The sequence below is a fragment of the Lampris incognitus genome, chromosome 8, assembly GCF_029633865.1.
Source record: "Lampris incognitus isolate fLamInc1 chromosome 8, fLamInc1.hap2, whole genome shotgun sequence".
Classification (NCBI taxonomy): domain Eukaryota; kingdom Metazoa; phylum Chordata; class Actinopteri; order Lampriformes; family Lampridae; genus Lampris; species Lampris incognitus.
The window spans coordinates 51,951,946-51,977,797 of NC_079218.1; the positions used below are offsets into that span (position 1 = coordinate 51,951,946).

General features: G+C 44.8%; 1 protein-coding gene across 2 annotated transcripts in view; it reads right to left on the bottom strand.

Annotated features, from left to right (window-relative positions):
• Positions 1 to 25,852, bottom strand: part of pld2 (phospholipase D2) — a 42,132-nt gene that overhangs the window by 15,337 nt on the left and 943 nt on the right. For both annotated transcript variants that reach the window (XR_008810602.1, XM_056284802.1), the window contains exons 2-16: positions 10,833 to 10,999; positions 10,583 to 10,710; positions 8,798 to 8,940; positions 8,334 to 8,427; positions 7,041 to 7,106; positions 6,422 to 6,480; positions 6,061 to 6,306; positions 3,029 to 3,172; positions 2,850 to 2,933; positions 2,696 to 2,774; positions 2,460 to 2,570; positions 2,109 to 2,318; positions 1,051 to 1,207; positions 843 to 961; positions 635 to 748 (exon numbers count right to left, since the gene is read on the bottom strand). Coding sequence is in view for 1 of the 2 variants with exons in the window: in XM_056284802.1 (XP_056140777.1) it covers positions 635 to 748; positions 843 to 961; positions 1,051 to 1,207; positions 2,109 to 2,318; positions 2,460 to 2,570; positions 2,696 to 2,774; positions 2,850 to 2,933; positions 3,029 to 3,172; positions 6,061 to 6,306; positions 6,422 to 6,480; positions 7,041 to 7,106; positions 8,334 to 8,427; positions 8,798 to 8,940; positions 10,583 to 10,710; positions 10,833 to 10,968 (1,890 nt within the window). In the remaining variant the exon portion in view is untranslated. The remainder of the gene's footprint in view (positions 1 to 634; positions 749 to 842; positions 962 to 1,050; positions 1,208 to 2,108; positions 2,319 to 2,459; positions 2,571 to 2,695; positions 2,775 to 2,849; positions 2,934 to 3,028; positions 3,173 to 6,060; positions 6,307 to 6,421; positions 6,481 to 7,040; positions 7,107 to 8,333; positions 8,428 to 8,797; positions 8,941 to 10,582; positions 10,711 to 10,832; positions 11,000 to 25,852) is intronic.

Sequence of the window (25,852 nt, forward strand, 5' to 3'; positions counted from 1 at the left end):
ACTTTTATTTTAAATATAAGGTATTCTCTTTCATGGTTTGTCCTAATTTCTTTTTTCCCTTTATGCAAATTAGAGACCCTGTGTTGAATTTGAATGAGAATGTGATTTTTGCATCCAGCTGGCCTCTTCAAGCATGCCTCTGAGAGTTTTGGGCCATGTGTCACAAAGATACACTGCAACACATTCTTGCCATTGTGCGAATATTACCTAATAAAATACTCACCCGTTGCATTACGACTGAGTGTAGCCTGTGCTTGGTATGTCACTCTCAAGTTGTGTAACAGACCAATTTACTGTCAGAAGGATTCACATATTTGGCTATTTTCATGGCCAGGACCAAAAGAGTTTGTCCATGCATTCATGCTGCCATTACCGCTGCTTGCTAAGTTTCCGTCCCAATTTTTTTTATTTTTTTGCACCACATTTTCAAAAATGCAGAAGCTTACTGAAGTCTGACTCATGTCGTCTGACTCCACAAATATTTGTGGAGGAAATGGTGATTTTTGTGTTTGCCCATTACTGTGTGCAAGTGAGTGCTTTTCAGTGTGTGTGCGCGCACACCTGTGTATGCATATGCGTACATTCATGCGCCGTTGTGGGTGTGCGTGCGCGCACATGTGAATGCGTTCATTACTTGCACCGTGGCTTTCCTCGACCCGGGCACAGAGAATGGTAAAAGGTCAGCAGTGTTGTGAGACTTGGGAAGCAGGCAGGGGTAGAACTTGTCCTTGTACTTGTTCTTAAATATCTACAGCAGACACAACGAAAAGAACAGGACAGCTGAGTGAGCTCATGAAGATATGTAAAGACAGTCATTCAGAACTCTCACTTCGAAGTCTGACCTTGGTGAAGTTCCAGCGCTGGATGAAGTGGCGGGCTACATCTCTGGCAGCTTTACCGTGAAAAGCTGCAGACAAGTCACGCCAGGGCATGCGAGGTACTTGAGTGCGGTCAATGTTGTCTGAGAAATCAGAGACAGTAGAGCTTCATCCCTTGTTAAATTTCTTTCTATGTGTGTGGATGTCTGTGTGTGTGTGTTAAATGGTGTACCTTCGAATGGTCGGTCCAGCTGGATCCAGTCTTTCCTGATAAAGTTGCTGTAGTCTTTCCCCAGCCACAGTTTAGAATTGCAAGTCAGATCCTCAAGGTCCGGTTCTTCTTGCTGCACCGATTCAGGTAGCGTGGAACCCTCAGTCAACCCATTGCCCTGGTAAACAAAGACAGAAGATGTTTGAGATATGGTGAACACACCTTGGCTTGTATGACCATGAGATGTACTTGTTGTTAGATGTAGACAATCAGAGAGAGAGCGAGAAGGTTGGTTAAACTTTGATATGAATAATTCTTCAGAGTACTTTTAGTGAGACTCCATCCAATCCATTATCCAAACTGCTTATCCTGCTCTCAGGGTTGCGGGGATGCTGGAGCCTATCTCAGCAGTCACTGGGCGGCAGGTGGGCCGACACACACGCATTCACACCTAGGGACAATTTAGTACAGCCGATTCACGTGACCTACATGTCCATGGACTGTGGGAGGAAACCGGAGCATCCGGAGGAAACCCACGCAGACACAAGGAGAACATGCAAACTCCACACAGAGGATGACCCAAGACGACCCCAAGGTTGGACTACCCTTGGGCTCGAATCCAGGACCTTCTTGCTGTGAGGCGACCGCGCTAACTGCGCTGCCCAGTGATAGACTCATTCTGGTGAAATGCACTACAGAACACCACAGGAGGTCATTCCTGCCTGTGGCCATCAAACGTTACAACCCTCAGAGTGTCAGACACTCTGAGTCAGTAGTCATTAGACTGGCCCTTCACCTTATTTTACCCTGTCTGCTGTTTGTTTGTGCTGCTTGTTTCATGCTGCAGTAATACAGTACAGACAGGGTGTTATATGCTGGAGCATGGTGCACATATGTTTACATATTTTATTCGTATTTCTATTTCTTATTGTATCTTCTATTCATTTCTGTTTTCTTATTTTTATTTATTTCTATTTTCTTGTTATCTTATTAGTGTTTTGTCACTACAGCATGAGTGTCTGTAATAGGACCCAATTTCCCCTTGGGGATGAGTAAAGTATTCAGATTCTGATTCTTACTTCGGTCTCATCCTTTGGCTCTGCCTCCCATTCACTGCTGTGCAGCTCTGTTGACCCCAAGTCTGTCAGTCGATACTGGTCGTCATCCCACCTCCCAAACGCCAAGTCAATTCCCCCCACAAAGGCCACTGACTGGTCAATGGCCACCATCTTCTCATGGTGGGCCCACAGAAACACCACAGATGAAACATGGTCAGGATGTCGCATCACCTGATGGATTACCAAGAAGAAAAAGAGGCATGAGATGAGGATACAGAATATGAGATGGCTGTCTTAACACCTTCATTCTGCTTATTTTTTATTCTTTAAATCAAAATGTGTAGAAGGTGGAGTGGTTATAAAATCTGACACCTTGATGTTGGGATGCATGTTCATTAGAGTCCTTTTGCTGTGGTCACTATTGATGCCCAGCGCCAGCTCCACCTCTTTGTAAAGCAGAACACACACCTTAACACCTTGTTCCTGTGGAGAATAAAAAGAAAACAAGAGGGGACATGTCAAAAATGTGATCAAGGAGGGTTAAGGGAAACTTCAAAACTATCTTAAGATCTAAAATAAGGAGAGAAAGATTAAGATAAAATATGTACTGCTTTGCGTTTAAGTATCTCATCTAGGCGCCAATATGTGTCACTGGCTGGTCTCTTCAGGAACACTTCAGGGCTGAGCCTGTGAGAAAGAGACAGGTGAATATTATTTTACATATATGTGTGTATGAACAAATCCTTTTCTTCAGACACTCACCACCAGTCTGTGATAAAGATCTCTTCCTTGGCTTGTTCAAGGGCATCAGCCAGGTCTGCAAAGTAGCTGCTACCATTCACATACCTAATAAACAGGCCAATGAACAACACAACTTAAAAGTCTGAAGAGGAAGAATCAACAATGGTAAGTTTTTAAATCTTAGATGTTATATATTTGACCATTTAGTCAGCGTATCCTTCCGTGGCGGTGCAAATCCCTCAAAGCGTTGTGTTTTGAGAAATTCACAGGCCTCTGCCAATTTGTTGATTTCATAACTCCACCAGTGAGCCTGTCTGTAGCTGTTGCACTTGATAATCAGGTTCCTAAAAAAAAACACAGACTTTATGTGATACAATCATAACACCAATCAACATCAATAATGATACATACATACATACATACATACATACATACATACATACATGCATACATACATACATACATACATACATACATACATACATACATACATACATACATACATACATACATACATACATACATACATACGGTACTTTTCCCCAATGAAAACAATAATTTTCTAAGGGGTACATAGTTTGCAAGCTGTGCTCTCATTTGCTGATGAAACAGTATTTACTAGCTAGCAGCTTACATCACATATTGATGTCTTCTAAACAAGGCACGATGAGCTCCACAGCCACATGAAATGATTTACTGTATTAAAGAATATCATCCCTTTTTATATTTGTTCGCCCATTAAAATATACTCAGAATGTAAGTTTATTAACTGATTAGCAGATGAAGACTATATCAGCAGTATTTAACCCTCACTGAGGAATATTGTTTTTGGTGCTGTTTGTCTGTCAGACTCTTTACGGAGAAACAGCTGCAGCAGTTGGTATGAAACAGCTGCAGCAGTTGGTATGAAACATCTCAGGAAAGACGGCCTATAATCATGAGATGGTCTGCTTACAGTCTAGAAGTAATCCCATCATGGTCATGAAAAAGATCCAAAATCGATTTTCTGCCATAATTTTGTCAGAAATTGCCCTTTTTTGACACCAGAATGTGTGACTTTCTATTTCAAAGACTTGTTCCTATCCACTGATGGGGAAAGGCGTTGTTGGTGGTGAGACTGAGCAGGCATGTCTGTAATCAATCTACATTAAATACATCCCCCTTCTGCTGAAGTGCTTAAAAAAGCATACAACATTTATTCTACTGAGGGTTTTTCCCCATATCCCTGAAAATGTGCTTGGGTTTTCTATAGCAGCTCCGTAGAACAGCCATGATGATTCATCAAACATGGCTTCCCTGATCAGAAGCACTTCAGCCTCACATATGTTCATAGTCCCTGAATGTATGGCAACCCCCCACAGCACTGTCTCACTATATGTGTATATATATATGTATATATATATATACACTACCGTTCAAAAGTTTGGGATCACATTGAAATGTCCATATTTTTGAAGGAAAAGCACTGTACTGTTCAATGAAGATAACTTTAAACTAGTCTTAACTTTAAAGAAATACACTCTATACATTGCTAATGTGGTAAATGACTATTCTAGCTGCAAATGTCTGGTTTTTGGTGCAATATCTACATAGGTGTATAGAGGCCCATTTCAAGCAACTATCACTCCAGTGTTCTAATGGTACAATGTGTTTGCTCATTGGCTCAGAAGGCTAATTGATGATTAGAAAACCCTTGTGCAATCATGTTCACACATCCGAAAACAACTTAGCTCGTTACAGAAGCTACAAAACTGACCTTCCTTTGAGCAGATTGAGTTTCTGGAGCATCACATTTGTGGGGTCAATTAAACGCTCAAAATGGCCAGAAAAAGAGAACTTTCATCTGAAACTCGACAGTCTATTCTTGTTCTTAGAAATGAAGGCTATTCCATGCGAGAAATTGCTAAGAAATTGAAGATTTCCTACACCGGTGTGTACTACTCCCTTCAGAGGACAGCACAAACAGGCTCTAACCAGAGTAGAAAAAGAAGTGGGAGGCCGCGTTGCACAACTGAGCAAGAAGATAAGTACATTAGAGTCTCTAGTTTGAGAAACAGACGCCTCACAGGTCCCCAACTGGCATCTTCATTAAATAGTACCCTCAAAACACCAGTGTCAACATCTACAGTGAAGAGGAGGCTGCGGGATTCTGGGCTTCAGGGCAGAGTGGCAAAGAAAAAGCCATATCTGAGACTGACCAATAAAAGAAAAAGATTAAAATGGGCAAAAGAACACAGACATTGGACAGAGGAAGACTGGAAAAAAGTGTTGTGGACAGATGAATCCAAGTTTGAGGTGTTTGGATCACAAAGAAGAACGTTTGTGAGACGCAGAACAAATGAAAAGATGCTGGAAGAATGCCTGACGCCATCTGTTAAGCATGGTGGAGGTAATGTGATGGTCTGGGGTTGCTTTGGTGCTGGTAAGGTGGGAGATTTGTACAGGGTAAAAGGGATTCTGAATAAGGAAGGCTATCACTCCATTTTGCAACGCCATGCCATACCCAGTGGACAGCGCTTGATTGGAGCCAATTTCATCCTACAACAGGACAATGACCCTAAACACACCTCCAAATTGTGCAAGAACTATTTAGAGCAGAAGCAGGCAGCTGGTATTCTATCGGTAATGGAGTGGCCAGCGCAGTCACCAGATCTGAACCCCATTGAGCTGTTGTGGGAGCAGCTTGACCGTATGGTACGCAAGAAGTGCCCATCCAACCAATCCAACTTGTGGGAGCTGCTTCTGGAAGCGTGGGGTGCAATTTCTCCAGATTACCTCAACAAATTAACAGCTAGAATGCCAAAGGTCTGCAATGCTGTAATTGCTGCAAATGGAGGATTCTTTGACGAAAGCAAAGTTTGATGTAAAAAAAATCTTATTTCAAATACAAATCATTATTTCTAACCTTGTCAATGTCTTGACTCTATTTTCTATTCATTTCACAACATATGGTGGTGAATAAGTGTGACTTTTCATGGAAAACACAAAATTGTTTGGGTGATCCCAAACTTTTGAACGGTAGTGTACATACACGTATATTGTAGCAAATTCGGGGGGCAACCACAGGAACTGCCGCAGCCGGGACGTGAACCTGTATCTCCTGCACCGTGGGAGACATCACTAACCACTCGACTAACGGGTCCGACCCGTTAGCCAAGGGCTACCGAGCCTATTCATCAGTGATCGTTGCAACATATATTTATAGTTATATGGGCTAGCACAACTGACGTACCGTGTGAAGTTCTCAATGCAGACTCCATATTTGGTGTCAGTGTAAGCACGACCCACTCGACCTTTGAACTCGGGGTCGAAGAGCAAAACAAAAGAGATGACCCCGCTGTCTCTGTTCATATACAGCAGAAAGGAGTCTTTGACAACCAACCAGCGGCAAGACCAGCGAAAACAGAACTGATGGTGGCCAATGCAGTTCAGCCCTTGGATACGATGACCCCCTGACCTCTTGAAGATGGGACCCTCCCTGAGGGCAAATGAGAAATTGAATACAATAACAGTCTCATTAATGAACTTGTTCTCCTACTCTCATTCCCGCACAACCCCAATCACAAAGAGTCTGTTTCTGCCATCATTCTTACAAGCCTTTAGGTCCAAGATCAGTGATGAAGGACATCGTGCTGACGTCAAGGAACTCCAGCTGAAACAAAGATGACAAAAAATCAGAATCAGAAGTCAGAAACACTTTGTCATTTCATTTCATGCACTTGTGCACCTGAAATTAAACCAAACATCGTTTTTCCCAGCCCACAGCAGTGCAACACAAAGACAAAAACACATATCCAAACTAACACATATATCTAAACTAAAGCACAAAAAAAATCACTGTCCAGGAGAACAAACGCCAGCCAGGATGACTGTCGGAACTGCTGGTCTACATGGGCTAGCAGTTAGCTTAGCCTGCCCCGCTTCCGCGTCCTGTCAGACCGCCCTCTGTGTTCCCTCTTCGGGCACAGCTCCAGGCAGGGCTGCGGTCCCTGGGCCCACAGGATGCAGCAGACCAGACCAGCCGGTCCAGCGCCAGCTCTCCAAGCCATCAAACGAAGACAAACTTAGACGCAGACGTGGACAAAGACACTGCGTGAACGGTACTGGGTGAGGTCGTCACAAACGTGAATTTGCGCCACTATCTCTCCACACCGGGAAGATGTGTGTCTATATTATGTGTGTGTGTGTGTGTGTGTGTTACACTCTTCTTACCATGCTATGGTCATTCCTACAAAATGCATTCTCCAACAGTCCATTTAGGTACTCCTCAAGGTACTTCTGCAAAAAGAGATAGTTTATATAAAAGTTACACAACATTCAACTGATCAGAGAGAAAGCAGTGAGTGATGAAACAACGATGTGTTACTGGAGATCTCAGTAGAGTACACAATCCCATCCAGCGAGCTTTACCCAAAAAACTATAAAGATGACGGTGGTGATAGGAGTTATAATTTATAATAAGAAACATTACAATGACTTTGCTCAAAGTGAACTGTATCATGTGAGACAGTGACTGCGTTTACATGCACTGTGAAGTGGAGCTATGGCTACAGCTCGATTAGGCCGTGTAACTGGACTACTGTCGTCCCAGTATACAAGAATTGGGGGAGGATCGATTGATTGATAGAAGTATGTCCGACCCCGGTATGGTAGGTGGCGATATGCCCTCTTTCAGCTGGTTGCTATTGGCTGAAAGACCGCCGCAGGGTCATGCACAGAACGTCTAGGCCAGTTCAGGCCAGAGTAAATCATCCCAAACTGCATCATCTAGCTGTGTTAGTCCCACTTCCAGAAATTAATTTAGTGCCATTTCAGTCGGACTAACACGTCTACATGTATTTTAGAAGTCCAGTCTGAGTCGGACTAACACAGTAAATCATGTAAACGTAGTCAGTGTGAATGCAGTGAGTGTTTCTGAGTACACAGAAGAGCACAGACGTATCACAGACCATCATGTGAGAATCCTCCATGGATCTGAATGACTGTTTTTAAGGCGTAGACGGAGGATATTTTCACTAAATCTATTTTCAGTTCTGACAAATGTAATCGTTTGTGTTATTCTTTTTTTTTTGGCTAATTCATTTGAACGATTTATGAAATGTGTTCTAAGTAGAAGGAAAGGCGTTTCTGAATGTGAAACTTTCCTTGTGTTATTACTCAAATATCAAAGTCTGACAACATGTGGCTCACCAGACGTCAGTAAGAAAACGTCCACGTGAAGAAAAAATAACACTTTAAGGCAGATGGCACAGGATTATGACATCACAGCCACTGTGTGGCATGTATACAGGATGCAGGATATACATCGTAGCATACAAGACACACCTTTTCCAATGAACAAATACAATTTTAAATATTGCCACCTCTATTTGATGATTCCAAATAGAAATATCTGTAGTTTTTAGCAAGACACGTGTTTTCCATGTGTGCAGTAGGTTGAAGGGGACATGTACGTAAGTATGCACTGGGTGTATGAGTGGTTTGTAGTTTGCAGTTGCTTGGCACCGGTTTGCTGGAGGCACTTCGGTTCCTTTCACTTCCATTCAGGACAGGCATTTCTTCTGACATCATCCGCAGCTGCTGCCTCTCCTTTGCAAATCTGTGACAGGAATTTGAATATTTTCAAAGTGAGCTGCTTGACAAGATCAGATATCACAACAAGCCATCGCTCGGGTGTCAGCCGCACCCCTCCCCACCGAACAAGTGTCCTGCACAAAGACTGAGATTGAACATGTGTCCTGCACAGAGACAGAGGTTGAACATGTGTCCGGCACAGAGACAGATGTTGAACGTGTCCTGCACAGAGACAGATGTTGAACATGTGTCCGGCACAGAGACAGAGGTGGAACATGTGTCCTGCAGAGACAGAGGTTGAACATGTGTCCTGCACAGACAGAGGTTGAACATGTGTCCTGTACAGAGTCAGAGGTTGCTATGAATGCTGGAGATAAGCTGCGTGGTGCACTGACCTTCCCAGTGGCAGGAAGTGAAGCATCATCTTGTGCTTGTAAAGGTCTCTGTGAAGCTCCTGGAAGCGTTTGTACTTTCTCTTGACAGTCCAGCTGAACTGGCTGTGTGTGAGCCGCACAGTGTAGAGTGTGCACACTCGGACCTGCACACATATTTTATATATAACCTCATGTTCCATTGACGTGTAACACAGTATCACTGAAGTGTAACATAGTAACATTGATGTGTAACATAGTAACATTGATGTGTAACATAGTAACATTGAAGCGTAACACAGTAACATTGATGGGTAACTTAGTAGCTTAAATTGAAGTTTAGTTGTCCTAAACTGTTCTGCAGGTTGCTCTAACACATCATCTTTTGTGTTAATATCTCTTAAGAAGTTGCAAAAGTTACTAGTAGGGCTTTAAAGCTATAATCCTGAAGATTTACGTAAAAACAAACATACTTTATGATTTTACCTATTGCTGGCTGTTATAAAGACAAAAGTTAAACCATGAATATCTAAATCGGGAACACTCGTGTTTAATGGTTACTGCTGGGCTGGACCTTCCAGAGAAATACTACAAGGACGCACAGTGTTTCATACTGGATCTTCACCATACGTGCTGAACAATAAGACCAGCGGCAACAAGTCAGAAGAGACTGAGAACTTTTTGTGTCTAATGAGCAGATATGGCAGACCAAGCTTGAAGAACATCAACAGCTAAAAACTCAAGGTTTCTCCATGCCTTTTGTGTTCAGCTTTATCCATGCCATTTGCATTCAGCAGTGGGAAAAGTGGTGGTGTCAAAACCACATTGGTAAATGTCTTCAATTCTGAATGTATTTCTGGGATTTGGAGCTGCAATTACTTCTCACCATGGGTTACAATAGGTTAAACAAAAACGATGACCTTCAGGATTGTAGCTTTACACATAAACTAGTAAATAACAAAGAAGATATTGTAGCGATCACGAATGACTAGACTCGCTAGCCCTTGGCTAACGGGTCAAACCCTTTAGTCGAAGGGTTAGCATAGTTGCCCGCGGTGCAGGAGATCCGAGTTTGCATCCTGGCTGCGGCAGTTCCTGGCTGGCCCCCCGAATTCACTACATTGGTGTCAGAAGTGGGATGGTGAGGCCATCGGAAGCGCGTGCACCCAGAGGCGTGAGGGAGCTGGTATGCTGAAGCGTGGGGACGCGCTTCCCGAAGGAGGGGGGATAGTGTAACGTGCATGGATAAATAGACTCGCTAGTCCTTGGCTAACAGGTCGGACCCTTGAGTCGACTGGTTAACGTTGTCGCCTGTGGTGCAGGAGGTCTGGGTTCGCGTCCTGGCTACGGCGGTTCCTCGCCGAATTCGCTACAATATCTAAAATACACAGCCCTAGAGAATTCATCAACAACAGATCTTTTTTCACTACACTTAAACTTGTCCTTTCAGTGACCCCCCCCCCCCGTGCCTTGATTAGCAATTTCAGGATGTCATTGTAAAGCATTGTAAGCACCATTGCAATGGTCCCACATCCAAGATCTCTACAATGAGGCTGGCGAGTAAAATTAAACATAACTGATACGTATGACAGCAAAAAGTAGGAAAATAAGACCCAGGTTGTAAAAAAAAAGAAAAAGACAAAACTGAATTATCCTTTAATAGATCACGATTTAAGGACATAAAATAATGTGCCATTGTCTAAATAACAAGCTCAACTTTATCACTACGGACTATATCAACAGCTACTAGATTCAACTGAATGCAATGAAAATGGGTTTCATACAAATGAGGAAAAAGATATTGCATACTTTAGAGCGTGTCGTATATCGCTCGGTGCTTTCCACTCTACATGTAACAGGGGTACCAGGTAGTAAGATGGGTACACCTGCCTCCTTCACATCCAGGAGATGATGCACCAACGAGAAGGGACGGCCATCTGTACGATTTGAAAGACAAGAACGTTACATTGAGCTCCTACTAAAACTATTACCATGGGTGCCTGAATGGGCGTCTGATATCTGAGACAGGGGCCATATAAAAGGGACCAGTTCTCCTCACCACTGTTGAGCATGAGGCCATCTATCTCGTCTGGACTCAGATGATCGCCATCCTGTGAAAAACGCCTTCTGCCCAGGGTTTGGACTGTTGAGGTGACAGCCAATGGCTCTATCCCTCCTTCCTCTGTGTTGACCATTATACTGATGCTCTTAGCAGCTGCTGTAGCGCTAAAAAAGCAAATAAAAAGACATTGTTTCACAATCATTCAGAGTTTTGTTTGTGAACCTTGGAAAACTTCAGAGCATTTTTGGTGCAAGTTATCCAAATCATTAGGCACCACTCATGTCATACTTTATTTTTTCTTCTTGGATTTCACCCCTTTTTCTCCCCAATTGTATCCGGCCAATCACCCCACTCTTCCAAGCCATCCCGGTCGCTGCTCTGCCGATCCGGGAGGGCTGCAGACTACCACATGCCTCCTCCGATACATGTGGAGTTGCCAGCCGCTTCTTTTCACCTGACAGTGAGGAGTTTCGCCAGGGGGACGTAGCGCATGGGAGGATCACATCATTCCCCCCTAACCAGCGGAGGTGCTAGTGCAGTGATCAGGACACATACCCGCATCCAGCTTCCCACCCGCAGACACGGCCAATTGTGTCTGTAGGGATGCCCGACCAAGCCGCAGGTAACACGGGGATTCGAACCGGCGATTCCCATGTTGGTAGGCAACGGAATAGACTGCTACGCCACCCAGATGCCCCCACTCATCTCATACTTTAAATGAGGTAGTCAATGTAGTCCAGTTTGACCAGATTATTAAGCCTTTTTTTCAATAGCTAATAACATAGCATACCTTACCGCAACGCGTGATTTTTTTCGTACCCGTTTTCCGGGAACTCTGCCTCTGATTGGCTAGTACTCGTTGCCTCCGTTGGTTAGGTTGGTTAAGGTTAAGGTTAGGGTGGGGTTAGGGATAGGTTTAGCCAATCAGATATAGAGTAGGGGCGGGTCTTCCCGGAATCCAGGTGGGAAAAATAATAACGCTCCCGCAACATGACTCGCAATTCTGGAATACGGCTGGTCAAGCTGCCTACACCGCACTGAAAATCATCATCCCATCGAGGAACATTTGACTCGGTCGAAGGAGTCCAGTTAGGTTCCATTATTCAAGTATATGGGTTTGACCTCAAAGTTTTCAGTAGTAGAGCCCGGGCTGGTTTTCGCCTCAGGGTGTGAGTCATCACTTTAGAATGTCATTTAGTCACTAACAATGCTGTTTGTCGTCTCAGCCAGTGCGTCATGGGTTCCGGCCTGCATTACAGCGCCCCATACAGGTTTCAGTTCCATTCACAAAGTTGCTCTGAAACTGTATTTTTTAAATTTAGAAAAACCAATCACTTTTTCCTACACCCTATAGTGTTGAAAAAAAAGCAAATGTGTGCATCAGATCTTTGAATAGAGGTGACACTGAACATGTTCGCTATCATAACAATCTTTACATTTGGATCCCTGACAACTTGTTGGTCAATTCTATAAAATGTTGTCAGTCAAATCTATAAATACAGCAACCACGTTCTCTGTTTTACAACACTGATCATGATAGTAATCCTACTACAATGACTGACATCATGTTCATCAGTACTTTTACTAGTAGTAGTGGTAGTAAAAGTAACTGTAGTAGTCGTAGTAGTAGTAGTAGTGGCAGTCTAGTGGTATAATACATCACACACATACCGACATTCTGGTTGTCCTCTTGTAATGAACACTAACAAATAGGAGTGGCCGGCTGTTGTGTGTGTGTGTGTGTGTGTGTGTGTGTGTGTGTGTGTGTGTGTGTGTGTGTGTGTGTGTGTGTGTGTGTGTGTTTTAACTGATGTACATTTACACAAGTTCACCGAGGCCTTGCTGCCACAGTGTTTATGAACGCTATGATCCTTTCCCGTATCATATCCTGTCTAACAAGCTGGGCTCAGACTAACTCATCCACACTCAAACCCATACAATCTCTGTACAGACCAACAATGAAAACTAGAAACCATGTAGTTAGCACCCCTGCAACATTCTCATGAAACACCTGTTGAGCTGGCAAAAGGTGGTCACGTTTTCGAAATTTTTGTCTTGTTAATAAAATACCACACAGCTTGCCCCCCTTCACTCAGCCAAGTCCAGTAGCCAGCTGGTCCAGCAGCCGGCTGGTCCAGCAGAGCCACGGGACGAGGAGATCCTGAGACACCATGCAAACACATATTCAGCAAATCCACATTCTCGGTTAAAGCATCCCAGGAATCGAACAATTTACCGGACACCATCAGAAACTGCAGCACACGCCACTCCTTCTGCACAGTTACATCATGGCTGATCAGCTATCAGCAACGCAATCACCAAATCACCTCCGGTCCCCGTTTACTGTTTACTTGTTTACTGTTGCTTGTTTGCTTGTCTGTTGTATACAGCCAGTACATGTCTTCTCCACAACGTTTATCCATTGTGTGTCTTTTCTTCTACTACTACAAGTACTCTTTGTCCATAACGGTCATATCAGTGATGTATTTTTTTAATGTGATTTATTTTAATGTACATGTTTTTATCTATCTGCCCAGGGACCGCAGATGAAAACGGGCCTTTCTGGCTAATTCTGGCACATGTACAGCGATGTGTTTAACACGCCAAATAAACTAACACATGAGATGAAAATAATGCTAGCTGCAAACTGAAAAACCACCACTCGAACCTGTGACAAACAAACAACAGACCAGCTGGGTAGAAGTACACACTCTAACCAGTAATGAACATGGACTAACAACATGTAATAATGTATGGCAAAAGCTGACAAAAGTGTTCCACACAGCAGAATGGTGCCTGGTACTGTCACTGACACTGGGCTACAGCAGATGTCTAAGGAATGTGAACAATATGGGCGCTGCGGGTTTTATGTGTCTGACACATGTCTTCACGTTACAGTGTCGGGTTGCCAGGCCTCTGAGGCAGTCACATGGAAGGGACAAAGAGTGAGAGGTAGAAAGAAGGAGAGGAAGAAAACAAAGGCAGTGAAATCTGAGGTGCAATACCCATTTGAATCCATCCATCCATTATCCAAGCCACTTATCCCAACAGGGGCCGCTGGAGCCTATCCCAGCAGTCATTGGGCGGCAGGCGGGGAGACACCTTGGATAGGCCAACACACACACACACACACACACACACACACACACACACACACACACACACACACACACACACACACACACACACCTAGGGACAACTTAGTACAGCCGATTCACCTGACCTACATGTGTTTGGGCTGTGGGAGGAAACCGGAGCACCCAGAGGAAACCCACGCAGACATGGGCAGAACATACAAACTCCACACAGAGGATGACCTGGGACGACCCCCGAAGGTTGGACTACCCCGGGGCTCGAACGCAGAACCTTCTTGCTGTGAGGCGACCATGCTAACCACTGCGCCACTGTGCCATGGTTAAGCTACATTAGAGTAAAAAAAAACAACAATAAATGCAATTGCAACAACAATACTTTCTACTCATTTTTTGGGGGATGTTTGATTTGAAAGATAACTTAATTCAATTTTATTGTAATTATAACTATTGTAATTATCTGTCAACTGCCCCGCCCCTTAGCTCTATTTCTACCTGCGGATGTCCGTCATTTTATTAAGACTCACATTGCATACGGATGTGAATAATGGAAAATCGCTTTTATTTATGGCCCAATTCCCACTCTGGGTCGCGGCGTGGGGCGTTTTAGCAGCCTTCATTCCTGGCTCCAGTCTGTAAGTATAGCGCACAACACTGGTTTTATTCATAACTTTGACTCGTTCTGGGAGCGCTCTTCTCTGTATAGAAGAGACGGTCTTCACCTGAACATGATAGATAGTCACATGACTGCTGCTAATTTGCAGCACACCGCTCTGTCCTCCGAATTTGATCGACTATACATGACAAACATGCCTTCCTGAACCTTCTTCTTCCCCTATGTCGCATCCTTTGCCCACACCAGCTTCCTTGTGGTATGATCACACTGCTCTTCAACCTCTTCCAAAGCCTGAGCATATTACCAACAGACATCATTACCCTCACCGTCACAACAAACCACACATGAATCAGTCCAATCTCTGCCCCCTTCCTCAGTCCTCAAGCTTATCACAAAGCAATGTCATCGGAAACTGGTTTTGCTCAACACTCATTCACTCAATAACAAAAGGCCCATTCTGAAGTAATTTATAACTGACCTAAACCTTGGTTTCCTCTGCCTCACAGAAACCTGGCATAAACCCCTGGACTATTTTTCACTAAACCAGACCACATCCACAGGATTAACATATGTTGATAATATCATGGTTATGTTGTCTGGGTTTCCTGTTTTATTTTGAAGGCTCACAGGTCTTGCCATTTCTGTTCCTCCCCTGCCTTGCTCATCTGTTCCCCATTTCCCTGATTGGCTCCCCAGCAGTTACAGTCCCTCTGGTTGCCCTGTTCTGTTGGTAAGATTGTTATGTTTGCTGGGTGCTTCATGCCTTGTCCTCGAGTCTTCCTTGCTGTTTCTACCTTGCCTGTTGTGTGGACTTTTAAACCCCTGCACCGTTAAATCATTGCTCTATCCCAGCCCGTGTCTGCTGTCTGCATTTAGATCCTCAGTTCCTGCGCGCAGCGTGATGGTACAATCCGACCAAAGTATGGACCCAACAGATCTGCTCAGCCTGTCGTATACTTGGGAAGATTTCGGTGTATCAAGGGACAAGTACAAGGCCATGGAGAGAGGAGTTGGAGCTTCAAACCTCAAAATAAAACTTTGTGCAGGAGTCCACTTTGGCCTGCCTCCAGGCCACTCTCAGAGACGGGGAAGAAGATATCTGGTCTTTCCAGGAGACCGTTACTAACCAGGGGGATGCAATCCATGCTGTTGAGGTAGAGTGCAAGCAGCTCCACAACACCATCCAGGAGCTCAAGGGTAACATCAGAATGTTTTGCAGAGTTCGCCTTCTGATGGGCGGAGGCCTGAGTGAGCACATCCAGCTCCCTGGCAGCGACAACAAGACGACATTGACGCTAGTGCAGACAGAGGAGTCTCATACAGGCCAAGCGGGAGACACTCAGAAGAAATAAAAGTTCAGACTGGACAAGGTGTTTGGCCCTCATGCTTCCAGCAGGAGGTCTTTGAGGAAAAATCACTGCTGGTGTCTTCGTCAAGCTTTCAAACAGCAAAATGCTGAAACAGTGCGCCCATGGGATCTGCAAATCAGATACTAGATATCTGAAAAGTTTTGAGGGGGTGTAATTTCCTTTCCCTGCCCGAAACCCAAAACGCAAGAAGCGCAATGGCTGCAATGGATTTTGCAGTACAGCAAACCCCCATGGCCAGCTTAATCCATCCAAAATCAACAAAAATACCTGTCTGCTCCAAGCTAAGCTTGCTACTAGCTATTACTGAGAGCTAATATAGCTAACGTAGTGTAACGTGCATGGATAAGAAGACACGCTGGCCGCTGGCTGGTGGGTCTGATCCTTTAGTCGAGCGGTTAGCGATGTCTCCTGCGGTGCGGGCGATACGGGTTCGCTTCCCGGCCGCGGCAGTTCCTGTGGTTGCCTTATCCCCCCGAATTCGCTACATTGGTGTCAGAAGTGGGATGGAGCAACCGTAAGGCCATCGGAAGCGTATGCGCCCTGAGGCGTGAAGGAGCTGATATGCTTAAGCGCGGGGACGCGCTTCCCGAGAGGGGGGTAATGTAACGTGCATGGATAAGAAGACACGCTGGCGGGTGGGTCTGACCCTTTAGTCGAGCGGTTAGCGATGTCTCCTGCGGTGCGGGCGATACGGGTTCGCTTCCCGGCCGCGGCAGTTCCTGTGGTTGCGTTGTCCCCCGAATAGCGAACTGGAACTGCCGCGGCCGGGACGCGAACCCGTATCACCCACACCGCGGGAGATATCGCTGATCGCTCGACTGGTTAACATTGTCACTTGTGGAGTGGGAGACACGGGTTCATGTCCCGGCTGTGGCGACGGTCTCCCAGACTGCCCCCCCCCCACACGAATTCGATACATTGGTTTCAGAAGTGGGATGGTGAGACCGTGAGGTCATCGGAAGCGCGTGCGCCCAGAGGCGTGAGGGAGCTGATATGCTGAAGCGCGGGGACGCGCTTCCCGAAGGAGGGTGTAGTGTAACGTGCATGGATAAGTAGACACGTTGGTCCTTAACTAACGAGCTGAACCCTTTAGTCGACTAGTTAACGTTGTCGCTTGCGGAGTGAGAAACACGGGTTCGCGTCCCGGCTGTGGCGACGGTCTCCCAGACTGCCCCCCCCCCGAATTCGCTACAGTATTATTACTGTTACTTTTACCCACACAATGATTATTACCATTATCAACATATCAACGTATTACCGACGAACAAAATAACGTTATTAATGTACCTGATGAACGTAACCAGCTTAATCTGTGGCCAGAGACACCTAATCTAATGATAACTTTGTTATGCTTGTCACAGGTTAGCCAGGTTCCACCTTTCATTTCAGAACATAACAACCCGCGGGGAGGGTCGGCTGGGCCCTGGGATGGTCTCTGGCCAGTCTGACCTCCCCATATCCGGCCTATTTTAAGTGTTTCTCCCCCTCTGTGAGCTCCAGGTGGGGACCAGCCGTTCGGAAAAGTCATTCCGCCCCTAGAGGCATTTCGTTTGCCTTATTTTGTTGAAAATACCGGTTCTGGTCCGAAGGTAAATACATTTTTAAAAAAATCATGGGGCGGTTCCCCCGGCCCCGGGACATGTCCCTGGCCGCCCTGCGACCCCCAGGAACTCATACAGAACCCCCGAAAAAGCCTGGATAAAAGAACCTTGGCCAAAATCAACACTATAATACGGTGATGTTGACAATGGATTATTAAAATATACCAATAACAGCTGAAATATGTAACTTACCCTACAGCGCAAGAGTACAATTGGTCCACAATGTGTTTCGGAATTAGTTGATGGGGTTTCTCATTCTTTGATTGCGACCGGTAAGCTTTGCGCTCAATTACAGTCGCACCCGGCAGCCCGGAGTCCACGCAAGTCAGTTTTACTTTTAATATTCCGAATGTATCCCTCCTGCATACTGTAACCCCTCCTGCCTTTCACGGGATGATATTAAGGAAGCATTACTCCAAAATAAATCACTTATTTTCTCTGGGAATGCGCTGATTTCTTCCTTCCTGTTTTGGGGTTTTCCGGCTACCTCCTGGATGGTTCTGAAAAGCTCGGTGGGCATAGCAACAGTAATTAAGGGGGGCGGGACTTTGCGAAAGGTCAATTAAGCATGTTGAATCGGCGGCGGAGTCCGTCGGTGAGAGAGCTCACTCTGATTGGCTGTTCACCTTAGCAAATCCGTGCGCGAGAAGAGAAACGGAAGTTACGAAACAAACAAACGACGAAGTCAAGAGGCCACACAGAAGGGTCCTCTCATTTTTCGTCTTCATCTCACTTGACCATTTCAAGAAGCTAATATTTTCAAAACGGTATGGCCGAGCGAAAGAGCCGAGCGAATTTTTTTAAATCGAAGGTTTCATTCATCTCCAGCTTTCGATACGCATTTAATGCGATTTCTCCTTGTTTTCCCCCTCCGCTTCTTTCTTTCTTCTTCCACAACCAAAAGACAAAGGGCTGACAACGCCAGTGCCATTTGCAACTTGTAATGGAACGGTTCCCTTTAATTTTTGGAGCCTTCCTGCCACTAGGTGCATAGTTCCATTATCTTGAGTCTTTTGCCTTCTAGTGGCATAGATAAGTACCGCAGTTTCAGCTACTCCCTTTTCCTGTGACAACACAGCAGTATTCATGCTCCATCATTAGCCATCACCTAGTTTCTACCCCTTTGAGATGCAATATCTGTAAGTAAAGCTATTATCCATCATTGCTAGAATCTTTATTTTTAAGTATTTTTTACATATTTGCTACAGTTTGTATAATTTTGGTAACATGTATGACAGCACATTTTAATGGAGGCATTCAGGCTATACGTTTGATGCTAGCGTAAATACAGTGTTCAATGCTATACCTGATTAGTTACAAATTACATTTTATTCCTGCAAAGAAAATTTTAGTTTTATACTTACCTTTGTTTCCTGAAAAATAAGAGGATTTGTTATCCTAACTGTAACTCTAGATTGAGTAAGCTATTTTGTATTGTATACTAGTGTATGCTTTTCTGTATGTTTATTTTCAGTTTCACACTTCTTTGTTATTAAATCCCGTCCATATACAACACTGGTCTGTTCTTGGAGGATATGAGGCAAGGGAGAGTTTAGCTAGCTGTAAAACCTAATATAGGACAAGAGTCATATTGGGTGTAGCAGTACAGTGAAAAGATAGCACTCTGCGAGGGACATCAACTAGCTGTCGGACTCAGCTAGAGGCCAGTAACTGACAAAGCCTTTTCAAGTCAAGCACTCATCGACATAATGGAAAATTTAGAGCCTCAAGGTCAAGACAGCGAGGAGAATACGTCACTCTCCTCTCACTCCTTAAAGTCCTCAAAATCTTCAAGAAAGCTGAGTGTTAGATCGTCAGCAGGATCTTCAAAAAGATCGTATGCATCAACTAGAGCCAGTATGGCAGCAGCACTAGCACTGGTTGAAGCACAGGCTGCTAAAGCCAGAGCAGCCTACGCTGACCAAGAAATGAACGTTAAAATAGAGAAAGCTCGCATAGAAGCTAATGCAAATGTTGAAAAGGTCCGCTTAGATGCAACTCTTGATGCACTTCAAGCCAAGAAAGAAGCTGATGCTTTCATGGCCAAACCAGAGTTAATGCAGCCTGCTGCTGCTGCTCAGTTTATTGCAGAGCAAAGTGAAGAGTTAAGAGTTCTTGCCCATACAAGGAACCCCAGAGCAGAAAGTGAGTGAGTACATAAATAAACACTCAAGCAACTACACTGAGCTCACGCAAAGATATGTCCACTCAGCATGATGACGTCACCCCTCAGCAAAAACAAGTGAAACCTTCACCAGAGTTCACATCTTACTTCAGGCAAGATCCAAAGCAGTACCACTCATCACCTCCAGAGGGCAGTAAACCAGCGCTGCAAAGAGATACACTTCAACAATGCCTTTCCTACAGTGAGCCACAACCACAGTGGAGGTGTAACCCAAAACCTGCACCTACTGACAACACCACCAGTGACTTCGCCAGGTTCCTAGCAAAGAGCCAGCTGGTAACTGACTAAGGACTGACTAAGTTTGATGACAAGCCAGAGAATTATCTCAGCTGGAAGGCTACCTTTTCAGAGTACCATTGCAGACCTTGGTCTTACTGCCAGTGAAGAAGTAAACCTGCTCATCAAGTGGCTCGGCCCAGAGTTTTCAGAACATGCTAGAAGGGTCAAAGCAGTCAACATGCGTCATCCATCTGTCGGTCTAGGTATGATCTGGACAAGAATGCTATGGTTCAACAGAGGCAATAGAAAGAGCCTTGTTCTCTAGAATAGAGAACTTTCCAAAGCTCTCCAGCAAAGAACCTCAAAAGCTCCGCGAGCTATCAGACTTGCTCTTAGAACTGTCCGCTGCAAAGCTAGATGGATATTTACCTGGTTTAAGTTACCTCGACACAGCCAGGGGAGTAGGTCCAATTGTGGAGAAGCTACCCTTTCACCTCCAAGAAAAGTGGACAACAGTTGGGTAAGCATTTAAAGAAGAGCATAGAGTGGCCTTCCCACCTTTCTCTGTCTTCTCTGAGTTTGCGCAGAAAGAGGCCAGAGCAAGGAATGACCCAAGCTTTACAACAGCTTCTATCTCCTCTGTCAGCTTCAAGAAAGAAAAGCCCCTGGGTAATTACAACAGAAAGCCATCAGTTACGGTGCACAAGACAGATGTATCAGCAGACGTAACCACAAAAGTAGAAAGGGTAGTTGAAGTTTTAAACAGATACTGTCCTATACATCACAAGCCGCACCCACTGAAAAGAAGTAGAGGTTTCAGGATGCTGCTGCTTGAAGACAGAAAGAGTTCATCAAAGACAACATCTGCTACCGTTGCCTTGCATCCACCAGTCACCAGGCAAAGGACTGTAATGTCACCATCAGGTTGTGGAGTGTGAAAGTGAGAGGCACTTGGCAGCTCTTCACCCTGGCCCAGCACCACAGACAACCGAGCCCCTCTCTGTCCCTAAACAGCATGGCGAGGAGGAAGCAAGCTCATCAAAGCTGGATGTTACAGCAACGTGTACAAAGGTATGTGGAAATGGATTCACAGGAAAATCCTGCTCGAAGATTTGCCTTGTGCATGTCTTCCCTAAAGGTCAGCGACACAACAGCAAGAAGATGTACGCAATTGTGGATGACCAAAGTAATCTGTCCCTTGCAAAGACTGAGTTTTTTGACATGTTTGACATTCAAAGCACAGTTGAACCATACACCCTGAAGACCTGCTCTGGCGTAGTAGAAACATCAGGTATGAGAGCTTGCAAGCTACACAATAGAGTCAGTAGATGGGAAAATGAGTTTTCCTCTCCCTATGCTCATGAGTGTAAGGCTATCCCTAACAATAGGGAAGAAATACCCGCTCCTGAAGCTGCAGTACACCAACGCCATCTGAGGTTAATAGCTGCTGAGATACTGCCCCTCGACCTAGATGCAGACATCCTCCTCCTCATTGGACGGAACCCTCTGAGAGCTCACAAGGTGAGAAAGCCGCTCAGTGGCAGAGACAATGACCCATATGCACAGAAGCTCGACCTGGGCTGGGTTATCATAGGCGATGTGTGCATCGGCAGTGCTCACAAGCCAACTAAAGTGAGTGCTGTAAAAACGCATGTATTAGATAATGGACGCCCAAGCCTTCTCACCCCTGTGACAGCTGCATCAGTGTGAAGGAGAACTTCAGTCTGAGTTACTCGAAAGCCACTCCCCATCAACTTCAAGCTTCAAGCCCATACTCAAGACCCTCTGAAGAGAGTTTAGGAGAGACAGTCTTTTGCTACACTGATACCGACAACCAGCTTGCACCATCTGTCGAAGACATGCTCTTTCTGAAGAAGATGGAAGGAGTCTTCAAAGATGAAACTAACAGCTGGGTCGCCCCATTACCGTTTCGCAGCCCCAGACGTCTACTCCCAGACAACAGACCCTATGCCTACAAGCGGCTTATGTCTCTTCGATGCCAGCTGGACAAGAAGGGAGACATGAGAGCACACCTTGTCGAGTTCATGCAGAAAATGCTCGATAACAATCATGCAGTGCTGGCACCACCTTGTGACAAAGATAAAGAGAGATGGCATCTTCCCACTTTCGGTGTCTACCACCCACAGAAGCCTGGTAAAATTCGTGCGGTGTTTGACTCGAGTGCACAGTTTAATGGCGTGTCTATCAACGACGTGCTGCTTTCGGGGCCAGACCTCAACAACACCCTTTTGGGTGTGGTTCTCCGCTTCCGAAAGGAATCTGTTACTGTCACAGCAGACATAGACCAGATATTCTACTGTTATTCAGGAAGATCACAGATATTTTCTTTGCTTTCTCTAGTATCAGGACAATGACCTCAGCCAAGATGGAAGTGGAGGTTAAGCTTACCCGTCACATGACTAATAAGACTTTCTCCAGACCCATCTCAGAGTGTATTCTTCTCTTGTCTCCAGAAGATTAGATTATGTAAATGTGTATTGTGGCATTTTAAATAATGCCAGACGGGGAGTGTAATGGAACGGTTTCCTTTATTTTTAGAGCCTCCCTGCCACTAGGGGCATAGTTCCATTATCTTGAGTCTTTTGCCTTCTAGTGGCATGGATAAGTACCGCAGTTTCAGCTACTTCCTTTTCCTGTGACAACACAGCAATATTCATGCTCCATCATTAGCCATCACCTAGTTTCTACCCCTTTGAGTGGCAATATCTGTAAGTAAAGCTATTATCCATCATTGCTAGAATCTTTATTTTTAAGTATTTTTTACATATTTGCTACAGTTTGTATAATTTTGGTAACATGTATGACAGCACATTGTAATGATGGCATTCAGGCTATACTTTTGATGCTAGCGTAAATACAGTGTTCAATGCTATACCTGATTAGTTACAACTTACATTTTATTCCTGCAAAGAAAATGTTAGTTTTATACTTACCTTTGTTTCCTGAAAAATAGAGTATTAGTTATCCTAACTGTAACTCTAGATTGAGTACGCTATTTTTGTATTGTATACTGATGTATGCTTTTCTGTATGTTTATTTTCAGTTTCAGACTTCCTTATTATTAAGTCCTGTCCATATACAACACTGGCCTGTTCGTTGGAGGATATGATGCAAGGGAGAGTTTAGTTAGCTGTAAAACCTAATATAGGACAAGAGTCACGTTGGGTGTAGCAGTACACAACTTTTTGTCAGACGTATTCTCGATTAAAAGGAGCTATATGAGGCCGTCTGTAGTGAGCGAGAGTTGAGTGAAAATGATAAGCAGACGCTGCTTTATTCACGGTTTGTATATCTGCAGTCCTCAGTAAAACCATCAAAACTAGAAACATTTGTGAAACTATTTTGTCTTCCTGAAAATACTGTACTGAGCCCCCCAGTTTATACTATTTCATTTTACACACCCTTTGCTTTTAGATTTTTTCCTTTTGGAGTATGCCTTGTTTTCTTTGTATCCTGATGTTCATTGTATTATTGTACATCTGTTCATTGTAAATTGTATTATTTGAATTGTACTTATTTTGATTAATAAAAAGTGGGGGAAAAAAACAATATATCTGCAGTCCTGAGTCTTCCGGTTTCCAATTTTGAATGACGAATACTGACTACCGCCACCTGCTGGTATTGAGAGTTATTTCCTCTCACGCAGGTGCAGAACGTACATGCTAGCTGGCTGTTGGTTGTAGTCTGCGATGAGTTCAAGTGCTACTTTATGGCCCAGACGCAGGCGACGCAACTGTTGGCATTCGTAGTTCTCTGGTGTCGGTTTGGTGTGTCTGGGCCCTAACCTCAAACCACTGGTCATCTTTGCTAAAGCCCGGCCAGACTTCTGGCCGTCTGCTGCGCCTGCCGACGCCCTGCCTGATCTTCAGCGGCCGTCTCCGCTGACCCAGAGCAAAAGCTCCCAAACTGCCACCACCCAGCCTGACCTCCACCTGCCTGAAGTAGTGGAGCGCTTGGTCTTTGGGTTCCTGTTTGGCTGTTACCTGTGGCTTTCGAGGTTGCGTGGTTCCCGCTCTGAGCTTCCCGTGTCTCTGGTGGCCCAGCTTCCCGTTTCCCGAGTGGTCCCACCGCCGATGCCCTCGCCCCAAGCGGCCCCGCTGCCTGGTCGGCCTCCCCAAGTGGGTGCCCTGTCCACGTCGCTGGATATCAGAGCAGTCCCGCCAACATCGTCGGTCTGCAGGTCATCCTCCTGCCCATCTGCCAGAACTGCTCCGCCCTTCAGTCCTGCATTCATCAGTCCAGCACTTAGGTCATCCGCCTGAGATCCCTGGCCCCATTCATCTGCTCCCAGATCTCTTGGTCTAATCTTGTCTATTATGACACACTCCTCTTGTCTTGATCAGCTGGCCCCCATTAAAACCAAAACAGTCTCGTGCACACATTCAGCTCCCTGGTATCCATATTCCTGAACTCCAAATGTAATCCCCTAAGTGCTGGCTCAAAAGACTCTGCAAAACTGGTTTAACGGGGCATCTCCAAGCCAATGCAGACTTCAACAATACAAAGATGCTCCCACAAATAAGAAAAGATAGGTACTCTACAAAACCAAACATTTTCCATCAGTACACACTTATCTAGTTCTCTGAAGAAGAAAAAAAAGATTCCTTTCTGTGAAGCAATCTTTCACCTTACACACTACCTTTAGGCTATAGTATTCTGATCTGACATGTGCCACTAACGCAGTTACTCGCTCGTGAGATGATGGGTTTTGCTAGTTGTAAATTGCTTAATTGCTCTCCACTCATACATGGGTTGTTGCCCTGAGAAAACTGGGGACCTGATAGAAACTGTGCCAATGAACAGCCCATCACAGCCTTGTCCAACATGGATTTCAGCTTACCTCTCTTTCTTAAGGCCTCCCAAGTAGGCCCAGCTGAGTGTTAAGTCACAGCTTGTCTGTAAATGTCAGTTTGTACCAACAACACAGACAAAGCCCTCTACATGTCTGTAATGTGTTGCCCCTTATGACCGTAAAATAAGGTGGTCCACCTTGTCAAGAAATTAAAATGCCTCATGATCAAAAATGGTAGGTTTTTTTCATTACTTTTACCAAAGTTAGAAGGGGAAATTTTCTGACACGAACATGTCTGTAGTTCTAGTGTAACATTTATGATGTTATCCATTCCCTAATCTCCCCCTGGAAAGTTTTTAAATTTTTGTTCAGTCATCACAAACCTTGATAAATGTAACGCTGTGAAATACACTCGCCAAATGTTGCTCACCCATCAACACACTGTTTGGAGTAATGTGTGTAGATGTATGTGGGGCTTCTATCTTCTATGAGGATGTTCCCTAACCAACAACAGCAAGAACACCCGAGGAGGGCATCTGGACACGGTTGCTGTGTCCAGCCTGGTGTAAACTCAGAAGAAATCTGTAAGTGTGGTGGAAGATTCGCATGGCGTACAGTGGCACAGATTTCAAGAGATCCACAAATCAATATCATATGATGCACAAAGGCGGAAACGTCGTTTTGCGTTATAATGTTCTTCAAAAAAGTTTCGTGATCCACAAATGTGGAATTTTTTAAAAACTCGGCCATAAAAATGTTTAATATCGCCATTTAGACAACCTTTCAGTCACTTCACTTCACACAACATGCGATATTTAGAACAACATGTGTGGGTCATGGTGTATTGTGTGGATTTCCACGCCGCTGAAAAGTCTGGGAACATTTTTTAGCGAATCTGGTTGGAAAACGACTCCAGACACCCGACTCAGCAGGGTTCCCGGTTGGAGCACACCATGTGAAACGACGGTTCATAACATGTCAACGACGGTTCATAACATGTCAACGACGGTTCATAACATGTCAACGACGGTTTACACCGAGGAGCCCGTTGTTGGTCTGCTGACCACGTCTGAACACCTCGAGTCGCCGTTCTGTTGGAAGTGTGGGCATAAAAACTTGGG